Source organism: Lethenteron reissneri, chromosome 20 (assembly GCF_015708825.2).
Source record: "Lethenteron reissneri isolate LAM-NWPU_2019-01 chromosome 20, ASM1570882v1, whole genome shotgun sequence".
NCBI lineage: Eukaryota > Metazoa > Chordata > Hyperoartia > Petromyzontiformes > Petromyzontidae > Lethenteron > Lethenteron reissneri.
The window spans coordinates 4,436,301-4,451,941 of NC_083798.1; the positions used below are offsets into that span (position 1 = coordinate 4,436,301).

Genomic DNA, 15,641 nt, shown 5'->3' on the forward strand with positions numbered 1-15,641 from the left:
CTCGAGCATATTGGTGGTCTTTTTTTCTGAAGTGTGTTTCCAACCGAACGCAATCTTTACTCTCAGAGTAGTCAGACGACTGGCAACATCAGTAACATATACGGCTGGTTGTCTTATCTAACCATTCGATAGATGTAAAGCTACCCATGCTTGATATCGAGGTCGAGACCCTTTTCCGCTAAATCCAAGCAATGGTCTGGAAATCTATGACCCAGTTTGAGCCCCCCCCCCCCCCCCATATCTTTGTGCAATGTCGTGAACCAAAAAAATGTCAACTTTAAATGTGTGTCCTTATGGAGAGGACATTCTTTTTTTAGAGTTTATCACTCAAAGATCACACAATTCACGATACTAAACTGTGTAGATCCTGTGCTGTGGGTAAAATTGGCTATTAAATTACTGGCAGGTGCTAAATTTGTCCATAGGAGGGCATTGGGCCAACTTTAAAAACAGCAGTACGTCGCTAAGTTAAGCTATTCTTTATAAATATAACAGAGATGAGAATGATTGTATTATATATATGCCATACAAAGAGGCCAATCGCAATTAGGTCCATGGATATATTTTTATTCTGTTGTTTAGCACGTGTAGAATAACATCCTTCAATGTAATGTTCGACAAGTTTACCATTCGTGTTAGCATTCTTTGAACGTGTTTTTACTCACAATGCATTCACTTGCTCAAACACCATGGGATCGCGCCATGCAAATCAACAGAGTGAATTTTTTAATTAAGCAATGTAATCATAATTTTCATAAAGCTTTGCTTGCGCGAGTTCCAAGTTTTATATGAAAAGGGGCTTATTGAAGGAAATTATCACGTGGCACGCGTGGAATGTGATTTAATGACCAAATAGCGCCACCCGTGGTCTGGAACGGAGGTTTGTGCATGCAAAATTGTAATTTGGCAAACATTTATTTAATGCCAAAACAGGTCCAAATATTTTTTTATGATATTTTGTGTTGCTATGTCCTACTGAATTGCTTTGGAGGCTATCATTTACAAATGTAACCCATTGTGGTGTGTATGTAGATGGCACAATTTTACTTATTTAAGCCTAAATAAATCTTGACCTAAAGCTTTCGTGACTGCAGGAATTCTATCTACGTGACTTTGCCGAAAGACCCAACGAATATAAGCCTAAATATTTTAATTGAATTTACCTTGTGTTTCTGTGCCTTCTAGCCACGTCCTACCGTGTTGTTTCGTGTAATTAAAAGTCACAGCAGATGAATGCCGTAGTTGCTATTGGCACGGCATGTGGTGGCTGACGAACCACGGAAAAGAGTGGAACTCAGCGCCGTGATCTCGCGCGAGGCTGAGCAGAGCGAGCAAGAGGACCTTCACCGGAATCTCATCTCAGGCTGGAACCAGATGGAAGCCATCACCTCGAAGCAAATTCAAGCTGAGATGACTGACTGGAGGCCCTCGATGGGTATACAACATTACAATCTGGCCTTAGTAAGGGTTGGTTCTTACAATGGACAGGGGTCTTTAATGAGAATGGAGCCAGCACGATAACTTGCGTGTAATTGGCACTAATAATTGGGCGCGCTGATTTTGAACAAAAAAATTGTTTTCCAACAACCTATGCAATACTGCGTCCTAACAAGTAAAGCAACAATGTTAGGGGGGGGGGGGGCTGTCATAGAATGAGGTCGCTGTGGTAAAAGACAAACATATCCTCATCACAAAAGCAAACACAGCTTAATGACTTTCACCCTTCACCAGGAATAAGAACCCGCACACGATCGCCGTTGTGGAGTATTCGAGTGCAGTAACAACATGGCAACGGTACTCGTGTCTACTACTATGGGTTTGTGTTATTATGTCAAGCGTTGGGATATTAATCATGTGGAAAAAAAATGTTTTTGCTATGGCAGATAACCATCAAACCGTGCTCTGTAAATGTTGTTAAGGACAATTACTGTCGACCAAAAACATGCTTATTTACTTTAGCCTAATGAAGAAATGTTTTCGACAGCACCAATGAGCCAGACCCACCTTGAAGTGGAAATGCAATTACCGAAGTCGAGCAAGATTTTGCTAGTCACCTCCCCACCTTAAAAAAAGAATAATAATGAAACAAATATACACAGACGATTGCGCAGCATTTTTGTTCATAAAGGAGTCGTTTGAGTTTTTAATTATCTAATTTAAATTAAACATTTACTTGACGTAATTGGCCAATGGTGAAATCTGTTTATGCGTTAATACAACTCCCCAGCAGAAGCATGTAAGATGTGTTTCAGGAACAGACTGAATAAATGAAGCGCTGTGTAGGGCAATTCCCAGCAGTAAGACTGAACGGAGCCAGCATTCAGCAGAAATTCAAGGGGATAGTTCTATATATATGTACACACACATACATACTTTGCGCAAGTTTCACAGTTTTAATGTGAGTTTACATAACTTGCCACGCTGATGTGTTTATCAAGGTACGCGTGGCTCTCTTGCATTCTGCCCCAGTTTCACAATAGTCATTTAAAACGGCACACAACAAGCGCGCGTTGAATAATTAAATGCCTTTTAAAAGTAGCTAATCTTAAAAAAGGCTAAATGCAGCAAGCGCGCCGGCCACACAATTGTGTTTTGTGTGTAGGGGTTTAAAGTTGGGTCTCCTAAGCCTCCAATTCCCGCGACTCGCCACCACCACGCCACGCCTTTCCGCGTTTCGCAATTTATTCCCGATTCTAGCGCAAATGAACTAGTTACATGCTGCGCGCGCCCGATGATTGTTAAACACAATCCCCACGTGACACGCAAAGCAATTAACGCTGTCTGCGTCATGTGGAGCACGTGTGTGTGTGTGTGCGTGCACACGCACGCTCACTAAGATCTGAACCGTGATTTTAAGCGGCACTATTAACGGAGACAGCGTTAATTGCTCAGCGTGTCACGTGGGACGTGTTTAACCATCATCAGGCACGAGTTCATATGGTGGGTCGCGAGTTTAGGGAATTCCTGGTTGAAATGTTTCAAAATCACGTCTCAATTGTATACTGTAGGCTGCAAGGTTGAGAGTTAATTCTGAAAAACGTGGCTGTAAATATTTTCTTCCGATCTGATGGGGGTAAACATTCATTTGCTATTAGTCACGCTTGTTTTTGGAGGGAATATACAACTCTATGTGCGCTTAATAAGGTGTTCTTTTTGTAACTGCAAAAACATACTTTCACAATGTTACAGTGAAACCCCATCTTTACGACTTAAATCAAAATAAAACTTGCGCGACCTCAATATGTGTTTGTACAAAGTCATACCGACGACCCTGTTCCTAATGTTAATTTTACGCTCTCAACGCTTTTTGACCGCCCACATTTTATGCATAGTGCACATCTGTACCGTCACGGGCACGCACACTATCAGACTAATATGACAACAAAAAGTTTTGACTGCTGCCCGGCTGACTGGAGGGAAGGCCGGGCGGACGTGCGGCCTGTTAGTATTAACCTATGATCAGATCTTTAAAGCTCAGCAGGGTTGAGTCTGGATAGTGTTGGATGGATGGGGTGGTGGGCGCTATGCAAGCAAGGATGTGATAGGACGAGCAAGGCTGCGTGGTGGTCATCAGAGGGCAGAACGTCACAATGCATTATTGTACTGCACTCTGATGCCTTAGTCCCACTTCTATGGTCCCAGTCTTCACCAACCCGCACTGATCAATGTGAAGTATTCTCGAACACACAACTCCCGTGACCCGAAAACTAAACAGCCCTTCGTTCGTATATGCACTTAAACACGATTTATCCTATCCAGAGATTTCCTGTTTAAAACTAATGGTGCAGGATACTAGAGTATTAGTCTGGAAAGCACTTCGACTGTTGTATTTTATGTGGCGAGACAAAAAGAGTTACATTATATATACATATAGTATACGATTCGATGTTGTTCCACATCACATGATTAGGGTGTTCGACAATTCATTCATATTATTAGCTAAATGTCCCATTGCGGGACCCTTCTGTGATTATGCTTCAAGACCCACGGATGTTTAACCGGGGAAGAGCCATTCCTCTTGTTAATCACTTCGCCACGTTCGTTCTATATCTGTGCACAGAACGTCTTCACTCCAAAGTGGCGTTATACTTCGCTACATTGGGATGTTTTTCATCTCTCTCTCTCTAATTTAATGTTAAAAGTGAACGATTCTGCAGCTATTACTGCCATGCATCACAACGGCCACGTGTGTACGTTCGGTCAGTAGGGCGTGCGTGAGCTGTTCATGTGCTACAACAGAGGTGTAACATACACCGGTGGGGGGGGAGGGGGGCATCACACACGGCGGCGCATTGCTACGACTACACACGAGCCCCCCCTTTGGGGTGGATGCGATGTTTTGGACGAGAGAGCCCCCCCCCCTCCCCCACCTCGATTTCCAAGCGCAATTCTCTTTTTCGCAACCTTTCTATAAGCACCGCTGTAACCCTACACCGAGACTTAACGCGTTCATTATTTGGTTAGCGTGCGAGAGGGTAGTGTGTGTGTGTGTGTGTCCGTGTGTCTGTGTGTGTGTCCGTGTGTGTTTTGCTTTTAAAACCCCCCAACCAACCCTCTACCACCACCACCACCACGCTATCATACACACTCCTCCTCCTCCTCTTACTACTCCTCCTCCTCCTCCCACTCTGCTCCACGTGGAGAAAATGTGTTTTGAGCGCACAAGCTAACAGGCTATAGACCCCCACGTAGCTTCTCGCTGAATGCCGTTGTTGAAGGGATAATGTAATTTTTTTTGTAACAGACGTTAAAGTGAGTTTATTAGACGGACTTGCCACCACGCACCCTTGTGCCACTTGCGTCCTACGTGCGTGAGTGTTTATAAAGTGCGTTTAATAATACAGTAAATAAAAAGTTGCTTTAACTGAATTATCTTTTATTACGTTTCTTGTTTATTTTAAGACCATTTCCGCAAATCGCACATTTGTAATAGGGCGCTTCTGTGCGCAGTTTCATCGCATAGCGCAGATAAGGCAGAGGAGTAGCTGAGAGTCGCTTTGAAAAAAGGGGGTTCAGGATGGAGAGGAGAGTGTCCGTGAGGCTTCTCCAACTCTTCACGGCGCTGCACGTGATAGCCTCGGCCACAGCAGCGGTTGGGACATTGAGCCCCATCACAGGTAAGGTAATTCGTTATTTTAGTACTTTTTGTAGACTTTGGCAGTTTTTTTACGTGTTTCTTGGTTTTTAAGGCACGTATAAACGTCGCACCTTGTGCACATGATTGGTATAAAACGCTTGTTTAACATTTATTTAACGTGTGTGCAAATGTAAACAAATAAAAAACCCTTAGGTGTGTCACCATGTATTTGACCCAAAGATGAGGTCAGCTTTCAACGTTTTTTTTAATCTGAAGCAACCTCAAAACTCAAGGAGAAAAAAAAATCGTGCTCATTTGTTAAAATGTAGGAGTTGACCTTTTCGGTCACCTAGTATTTGACCCAAATGATGAGGTCACATTTCAAAAGTGTTGTGTTTTAGTCAGCGACCCCCAAAAACCTTGAAGAACGTTTAAGTTGCTCTACCCGTGTTGGAATGTCGTCGTCTTTTCCACCATTCACTTACCATCAACACGGTAATCTACAGGTTTGTGCCTCGACAGTATATAGAATGTGCTATGTTAGAATACTGGGTCAACATGTCGGATGTGATTTAACAATGATTCAGGATTTGTAAGTCGGTATATAGTACTGAGTAAACATTTTTTTTACCGAGTGAAATATGTAATACTGGAAAGTAAGAGAAAAAGTGGTGATTAATGAGACCGCAGTATCTACAGTATATATTTTGTTCTGCAGTGTAACGGGGGTACGTTTGACGTGATGAAATACAGCACAGAAATGCCTCCAGGAAATACTTAAATTGAATTTTTTTCCTGTACTTGGTCACGTATTGATTGAGACATTTGTCTGAATATTGCAACAAATAAAAGCAGTAACAAGCCAAATGTAATGTCAGATAATAATTTATTTTAGATAATGTATATTAGACGATGTTTTGCAACCAAATATTTAAATTAAATCTCTTAATCCTGTGGTAATAATGTTACCAGAATTGAGACAAGTACAATTTCTGACCTACCAAGTAGATCGATGTTAAAAAGTTCTCACACAGGTTTCTGTATCACACGAAAAGAGCATTAAACATCATGAAAGAAACCCCCGTGGAATGCAGTAGCATTCAAAAAAAAATCCGAGGCCGGTTAAATATCGCTTCATGTTGACTCTACCTAACAATGCAAGTTCGAATTAAGATAAGAGCCCTGATTGACATGCAATTAGTTTGCCTTGGCTTAGGCCTGTTAATAACATGAAATCAGATTCCACAAAGCCGGCCTTCCCAAAAATTCCATCAGATTCCACGGGGATCGGCTGGGTTTTTTTTTTCGTTCCACGGCGCAATAATTCTTCACGCTACATGGCCCAGGTTCGGTCGCACAATTCAAGGGCTTTGCACAGCGAAGAGCGCTGTCATGCAGCAGGGAATGTGCCAGTTGGCATGCCAAGCCAGCGTGTTCCGCTTCCAGAGGTCCTCGCTGGAGAGAACTTGAGATTGTGGGCTCGGTGAGCCTGTGGATGAACGAGTGTTTTGGAGGAACGGACAAGGGCCGATGTGGGTGGGGGAGTGAGTACGGAGGAATGGGGCTTTGTGTGGAGTTTTAGCAAGACGCTGCAACAAAATGGAGCTATTCATGTGGGGGTTCATGGCGTGAATGTGTTCACTCTACCGCTGCTCTCTAACAAACGTCCACTCCCCCCCCCCTCTACGCAGGCGCGCGCACACACACACCACGACCACCAACTACCACCATCTTTCTCTTTAAAAAAGAAAGTGTTGCCATTCAGAAAGCAGGCTGTTAGTTCCAGGTCTTAACACTCGTGCCAGTGCCCTAGTCGTACCCATCTTGTCAATACAAACTGTTGTAATCAGTGTACCCCACTTGCAATGGATTGTTGGAAACCTTTTAAAGGTAGGTGTCGTATACTTGGTCACGGGACAATTTTCCGAGTAATTTAATGCTTTTTTCTGCATGCGAGCAACAGTTGCCTTTATCGATGGTGATATACAGTATGCTAATTGAAAGGAGTGGCTATTCATATGTAGCAGCTATGCTCTCTAGAGGATTTAGGTTTTGGCCACAATATAGAGGGACCGTCACAGTAAATCTGATTAGAAGCACTGTGTTTGTCTAGAGATTTGCGATTTACGTTGTCCGGGATGGGCCGTATTTCAAATTGTCGTTCCCACATTTGCATGGCAATTTACGTGTTTGCAGCCTTGTTGCTTTTAGCATAATGGTAATTGGGTCTGAAACGACATGATAGGCCAAGTGAAGTAATCTAAGGTGGTTTTAATAAAAAACATGTTTGCAGCAATGTGGTTTAATTGTCGCAAAAAAAATCACAATATGTAAAAGTATTTGGAGCAATATTTGGATCAAGTATTGTATTATTATTCCTATGACAGAAACAATGTGGCGATTAAAAAAATGTCTTTGCATTCTATAAAATGTAAAGTTTTAAATCATAGCATCCCAGTTCATCAGCATTAAAATATCTGTAAAAAGAGTTAATGAATATAAACCGTTTATAAATGTCTAAAGTTACAAATAAAAACAATTCGTTTGAAGTGAAAATTAAATAGAAATATCTAATGAGTAAGGGGAGTTTTTAAAAAAAAAATAATGCCATAAAATCTTGCGACTCTTTACAAATCTGCGGCAGGCTGCACACTTTAGGGTGACATTGCGAGGTGATTGATGGCAGTGCAGTATTTTTTTGGCTAAGCCTAAGCTGGGAGCAGTTACTGCCATAGCAAAGTAGCCGCACTGACACAGATGAGGCATTGACGAGTGTGGGCCAAAATAAATAGGCGATTCAGTGCTGTGTGCTCCGGCATGTAACAGTAGCCGCATTATAAAGGACGAGAGCATGTGACGTGGATCGACCAATCCCAAAGTAAAATGTTCGCAGTACATTGTAACCAATGAAAAACATTATATACGTGTGTGTTTCTTGTAGCTCTTGAGCACAAAATGCAAAAGGCTGTTTCGTCACCCTGACTCGGTATGTTTCCTTTGTGCCAAAGTTATTAGCACCTCTAAATGAGTGTTTGTTTTTAAAACCAATCACATGGTATTTTGGTAAGAAGTTATTATTTAAAAAAAATGTAACATGACAGAAGTGAATAATTTTTTGTATGATTTTTATGGTTGATTTCTTAAGTTAATCGACACGAGGAGAAAGTTACCCGCAGGACATGTGTTTGTGCAAACGCTTATAAAAAAAAGCCACATTATGCTTTGAAGTTGCAATGATCACGTGTCTTGCTGTTGAGAGAGAAAAAAGCAGCTTATAGAGCATTCATTGTGGACTTCTCAGTGTGAATATATATGATTAATGAGCTTTGGTTTAACTGACAATACCTGCATTTTCTGCTGCCACCCTTGCGTGAACGTGCTGTTGATGCACAACAGACGGAGAGGACAGATTGACTTTTCCACAAGTGCGATTTTACCAACCGCCCCCCTTCTCGTCAGGATACGTCCACTTCATCAATGTAGCGCTATTTCTGGGTCTTCACTACGATGTGTGGCAATGGCACCGCAGCTAGCTCCACGTCACGCAGAATGATTTATGTCTGTGGTGGCAGAGAGCGGTCATGGCTGTGACATTTCGTCTTTCATTGTCCTCAGCCTGATACAACCCCACTTCCTGTGTCGATTGCAGGACACTGAAACATCAGCTTAATAAAAATGTGTGAATTTAAATAATTGCATTGGTTGACGTCTGTAGAAAGCTGCCTCGTGTAGAAAGGAATGTTTGTCATTTATTGCAATAGTTTTTTTTTACTTGAACAACTGCAGTCAACCATTGTTGTGATGTGCAATGCAGTACGCCATCAATAAATTAATAAATTATTCATCAATGACCTCTGCTCACATTTATAACTGTGTGAAGGCCCATCAAGACAAACGAAATCAGCTCAAGCCTACCATGAATCCCTCCCATTTCTCTGCCCGCTGTGGAAACACACGACTGCCCCTTCCTTATCTCCCTCGCTCCTTTCCTTCCCCTCTCATAATCATCCTCGCATCTCCGACATCGTGGCCCAAACCGGCCATTCCTCTACCTCCCATTCCTCCACCTCCCATTCCTGCCCGGACGGTGCTCCTCCTCCTTCTACTCCGTGATTGCTCATCTTGAGCTGCACCCTTTAAGTCTGTTTTTGAGAGCTTCTTTCCAGGCAAAACCTTTCCCGGTTGTCTTGCCCTATGAGCCCCTTTTGAGCAAATTTCCAGTTTGAGGAATAATTACAAAATCCACCCACGGCTTTGCACTCTTCTATCTGTCACGTTTTTCCTTTCCTCTCATTTCCCATTTGTTCGCGTCTATCTTTCCCCTCTCCTATTCCTTTATCCATACAATATAACCTTGACTCTGCTACCCTTCCCCCTCGTGATGCGCCACGGGGTTCAAACGTTCTGTTCGAGACGAAAGTCTTGTGAAGCAAGGGAGACCTTGAAAGAAAATACAAGAGAAAAACACATTCATCACACAGCAATTGAGTGCCGAAAACGAGAGGAAAGTAAATTGTGAAAGAGCGAATGAAAGTAAACCGCTGTATGCAAGTGCATGAACATGATTGTATGTTAAACTCTGTATTGCTCATGCACTTTATTGTACTGTACTTCTGTATTTTACTGTGCTCTACAAACACTCGTATAAAAATTGCATACATGTTTTTACATGTGCACATTACAGGGTGCTTCAATTTGTTTTTAACACTTATATGGGAATATCGTTTTTAATGAAAAATAACGGATAATACACTGTAACATGATAACGAATGTGTGTTAAAAGCTTCAAAAAGTCAGAGTCTTCACTTGTTCACCATCATTGTGAACACACGCCTGGAATCTTCTCCAGGTGACCTCCAGAGCCCGGAGGGAAATTCATTGTGGTATTGTTGTAAATTCTCAGGAGTGTTCACATTTTTTTGAAGCACCCTGTAGATTCCTGTCAATGTTATTTATTTATGGAAGCGTTGTGTGGAAGACATAACGGTGCTTGTTGCATATGTAGCTTTGCACTTGTCAGATTCATTGTGTCGTGGGCTAACTCATATTTTTAATTTATGGCACTGAATTCCCAGCAGCATAATTAATTTATCGTGATTATTGAACCCAGACTGCTAACGTCACCAACGGAGGACTTTGATTTCAATTCTTGTTGGCATTTCCTTGGTGTCTCCTACATATTTAAAACATCCCGGTGGGAGATCAGAGAGTGAACGATAATGCAAACATTCTGGTGATTTTGAACAATCGTTGTACGCTGTGTAATTTAGAATTCCCTCCTGAAATGCCCCTAGTTGAATTTTTACATCTCTCAAGTTCTCAATCGCGATTTATTTTTGTTTGCATCTGGTGTGACAATCATCGGCACCCTTGTCATAAAAGAATAGAGTTAACAGCTGTACTCGTATAACAGCTTGTTTCCTGCAGAATGATGATGGTTAGTTTCATATATTGGAGTGCAGCTGCTAAGTGGACTGTTACATAAACCATCTGTGACCTGGGAATTGGCCTGTGTGGGGTTGCGCCCTTACCTCCAGTTATGAGTTGCCGTAAATTAATAGCAACAGCAGCAAGTTTCAATAATTCATTCTTACATTGCCAGCGGCAGAAATTGCCAACGCGTTTTGGAATTCCACCACGAATATGGAAGCCAGCCCTGTTTACTCCATCTTCACTCGCCACTTCCCTGCAATGCTTTATTTTTTCTGCAATAATGTGTCAGTATGTTAAGTGCCCCATAAATATAGTAAAACTTACTTCAGCACTCTGAGCTTTGCACAAGTTAACTGTGATACATTTTTATTTGAGCGATATTAGCAGCGGACTTTATTCAGTGAGCGAACTTGACAGAATTAATAACTAAAGGGAGGGAAAATGTGACGGCGTTGGTTGGTGGGTACAGTCGTTCCAAAGTTTAATGATTTCTTAGGCATGTAGGTGTCGTGTTGAACTAAGGTCTGTGTCTGTTAATCAACGTGAATGTCAAATACATTGACGCTTCTCACACTGGTGCAGGGTCGGTTTGTTTAAGGTTATTTATTTTGCTATTAAGGGCTCACGGAAATGAAGCTGGGGCCGTTTCCAGGTTATTTTGAGTAATCTTAATGCAGTTAATTATTTACGACAGCAAATGGGTGATTTTTCATGTCTTACATTTTTTTGTATTAAGCTTTGGAAGTAAGAAGGAAACTTGTCTCACAGAGGAGTTTTTTTGTTCTTAACGACATTGTGTAATATGCTTGGTTCTTTCGGTAAAGTCACGTAGAAGGGAAGTAATAAAATAATGAAAATAAAACATAATAAAATAACAAAAATAAAACAATAACATTTTCACGACGTTGACTGCTTGTGTTGCAACCGAAACGTCGTGAGAATTTTATTGTCTTATTTTTATTATTTTATTATTTCTCTTCTATTTGACTTTACCGAAAGAACCAAGAATATGAATCCCTGCAGTCACGAAAGCTTTAAATCGAAAAAAAAGACATTGTGTAAATCAAAACATGAATGTATTTTTCATCTGATATGGTTTGGGGGCATTGCCGTTATTTTTAAAGCTCTCGTTTGAATCGCATATGTCTATGGTGGGGCAGGGGTTCCATGGGACGATCACTGTTGCCTCTTCACAAAGTAGTTTGCATCTTCTTGGTTCTTTCGGTAAAGTCACGTAGAAGGGAAGTAATAAAATAATAAAAATAAAACATAATAAAATAATTATCACGACGTTTCGGCCACAACGCAAGCAGCCGTCCTCAGGTGAAGAACATGTCTGTCGATAAGACAGAGTCTAAATGTCCAGACTGAATGTTCAGACTCTGTCTTATCGACAGACATGTTCTTCACCTGAGGACGGCTGCTTGCGTTGTGGCCGAAACGTCGTGAGAATTATTTTATTATGTTTTATTTTTATTATTTTATTATTTCCCTTCGACGTGACTTTACCGAAAGAACCAAGAAGATGAATCTCTGCAGTCACGAAAGCTTTAAATCGAAAAGTAGTTTGCATGTTATCAGTTAGAGGGATGAAAGCATGAATTGACTCCCAACCAGAGGTTGAACTGATGCATCACAATATTGAGCCACACTAACCATGTTACCATCTGGATGGTTATTGTGTATATACTGGACAGAGCTATGATAAACAAAAATAACACAGACATTTTACTTATTTATTGAGCCTAATGTTACAATATGCAACACTTTCACGAAAATATCATCTGCAAAAGTAAAGTTAACATTCCTCTTAGATATATGTGTGGAACACTTCATTATATATTAAAATGCATTCATCTTAAACTCCAGAGTGTACTAGCACATGTCGGAATGTGCAGGTGCATTCACAAGTTGAGTACATTACTTCTACATTTTAATGAGCAAACGAGGAGTACTAATTAAAAGGAATGTGAAAATTAAATTGGTGATAATTAAAAAATATAATTCACGTGTGCATGCCAGCATGGGCTGAAGTAATATAACGCCTTTAGTGGGTACATTTCCATCATGCAATGGGTGGATTCATGTGCACCTACCGTTGATTTATTAATCCTGGGTTTCCAGTCCCTTGCGTATCACCATGGTGAACCTTTTCCTCGTTTACAAATCTTCTCAGTACAAATACAAATTAAGTAATTTTGTCCTGCGATTGGTAACCTCATCCCACATTATGTGGTGTAGTGCTAATTTAAATTAATATATGGATCGTGTAATGCGTTTATGCACGTGTCACGCTCCAAGTAATTTGATTAATTGATGTCTACTTTGTGTGGGACGTGTTCTCACTCATCATTAGGCGTGGCTATGTAGATACGTGTGATTAGTTTGTATTTTATAACTGGTAAATGCGCAGCCATGCGACATCTTGCTCATTCTATTGGTGGCAGAAAGGCTTCCACTAAAGCGAGCTTTCTCGAACCGTCCCCCCCACACACACAGAGGGTATTTGGCCTACTCTTCCATACTGACCCGAAATGTTGGAAGAGATAGTAGTACCCACACTTTACCGCAGCACACAAGACCTTTATCCTGCGGGGTGGACAGATACAGGGGGCTGAAGAAACTTGCACCATTGCATCGCCTGTATTTTATAATGCTATTTGTGATGTAATTCTAGATTTGAAGCTTTCGTGACTGCAAGGATTCATATTCTTAGGTTTTTTCGGTAAAGTCACGTAGGTAAAACATTAAAATTAATAAAAGTAAGCTGTCGTGGCTGTGACGGTTCCACCTGAAGACGGAAGCTTGTGTTGCCTCCGAAACGTCGTGATTTTTATTTTATTTTGCTTTTATTAATTTTAATGTTTTACCTACGTGACTTTACCGAAAAAACCTAAGAATATTTGTGATGTATTATTACATTGTTCTACATTTTTTTAAAATCCAAATGTTGAGGCGCATATCAGCAAATTGCATTGTACAGATGTGAAAGGAAAGTTAAAACATTGCAACAAAACAAAAAGCCTCCAACTATAAATTATTAATCAATCTGAAAAACCCAGTGTCAATAATGTAATGAAAGCTTTGTCTCGGAGAAAGCAACACTCGTGGATGTCTGGCTTGTGGACAAGCAGTGGATTCCAAAATCTCGGTGCAACGCAGGCAAATGCAATATTATCCCCTTACAGAGATTTGATGAATTGTCACAAATTGGGGTCACTCATTGATTCAGGAATTAATTATTTTTGTCTCTTTTTTAACACCTTTATTGTTTCTAGATTTGAAGCTTTCGTGACTGCAAGGATTCATATTCTTATATTTTTTCGGTAAAGACACGTAGATAAAAATTTTAAATTAATAAAAGTAACATAAAAATATTTTTATTTTATTTTTATTTTACTTTTATTAATTTTTTTTCACCTTTATTGTGTTGTTGTACAGTGTTAATTGCCCCAACGGCCGACATCCAGTGCTTAATTTGAGACGGAAAAGTCCAGAAACCTGAATTATTTTGTGATGCCACATCCATCTCGCCTTATGTTGTCCTCACCACAGTGTGGTGGTGGTGGTGGTGTATATTAAGGATTAGAGTAAAGGGTACGATAATAGAGTATTTTTTGCATTGTTATGGATTGGCTTACCTTGTACTCCGGTGAAAGTGCCTTACGGTGATGAGCCTTATTCCAATCCAGCCGAACAATTGAATGAGAAACGAAGCCTTTTAGCATATAAGTTGCGTATAAGTTGCAAAATTCATAGATAAACACTTTCTCATGCACAATTCGATGGATCTAAAGTGAAGGTAATAATCGTTTTCAATTAATGTATCGTTACTATCTTGCTTTTAACAAAACCAATGCTAGGAATCTGAAATCATGCCTGCTTCCATGTTTCAAAGTTTAATTCTTGAAATGTTAATTTCGGCACGACAAAAATGTAACGTTGATTTTTGCTTCGCATAAGACGTTTCTGTTATGCCTTGAAGACACTCATCACATTGTAATTGTCTGCCATTAGGGTCTGATGAGAAATTTAAATAGATATGAAACTCATCAGCATATATATAATCGTCTGTTTCGGGTTATTCCATTGCAATTTTCCAGATGCTGCAATAGATTACAGTATGTGTTGAACCTTATAAGGCACTGTAAGTGTCTAAGAACGGGATGGCAGTGGTTGATCATTGTCAATAATAAAGCAAAATTACATTTTTGGTTCTCTTCCACGTGACTTTACCGAAAGAACCAAGAATATGAATCCCTGCAGTCACGAAGGCTTTAAATCTAAATTCAAAATCACATTGTGAATTTACATATTTTTGGGGTCTTGAGGACTTAATTTTGTATGAATCATCACATACAGAATAGTTATAATGTAATAATGATAATTGATTGCCAAATGAAGGCCTCCACATCCCTTATCAGTCATGGGATTACTTGACCATACTTCGCCATTATAGTCAGTGCAAACTGGTGACATTAGGATCCAGAATCGCTTCAAATGTCACTCGCCAAAGATGCAAAGACTGTGCAGTGTGCTAACCATTGCGCCACTACTCCACCGTTATATACACAGTACACAATGAGTAATGATCTGTCCAAGGTTGCAATGTTAAACACTGTCTGACGGTGTGTATGTCTGTATGTATGTACGAATGCATGCTTGAGTATTCATCTCATTGGCATAGAGCTTATCAGACCAGTATTAGTACTCTAAGATTTATTCGTATTTTTTTAGTTCGGCCACAATGATCTAGACAATGTTTGCGTCGTTTAGATCCTCCGCCACCTCGCCATAGTTCGCACAAATTAAATTGTCACGTGTGCAAGCGTTTAATGTGCCCGCAGATTATTGTGCCAGCTCACCGGGTAAGTTGACGAACAATTCTCACAACCAAAGTTTGCAGATATTTTTTTGTTTCTCGAAACTGCATTCAGCATCTTCAGGACACGAAGATAGAAAACCACCGAGGAGATGGAGCTACGAAAATAGCTCAAATGGAGATGAGAGATGGCATCAACTTGGAGTGCCCTTCATCCCGCAATGGATTGATCACGGTTGAAGACGATGACTCGGATATACAGGCTACAATCGCATACGATTCTAAGATGGACTCATTTGTTGGAATGAT

The 15,641-nt window shown here is 40.5% G+C and overlaps 1 protein-coding gene across 5 annotated transcripts in view; it reads left to right on the top strand.

The window, feature by feature from the left end:
* Positions 1-4,658: 4,658 nt before the first annotated feature.
* The window catches only part of LRP1 (LDL receptor related protein 1), a 308,287-nt gene continuing 297,304 nt past the window's right edge, over positions 4,659-15,641 (top strand). For all 5 annotated transcript variants that reach the window (XM_061554630.1, XM_061554632.1, XM_061554633.1 and 2 more), the window contains exon 1: positions 4,659-5,117. In XM_061554630.1, coding sequence (XP_061410614.1) covers positions 5,018-5,117 — 100 coding nt within the window. In that variant the 5' untranslated portion in view covers positions 4,659-5,017. The remainder of the gene's footprint in view (positions 5,118-15,641) is intronic.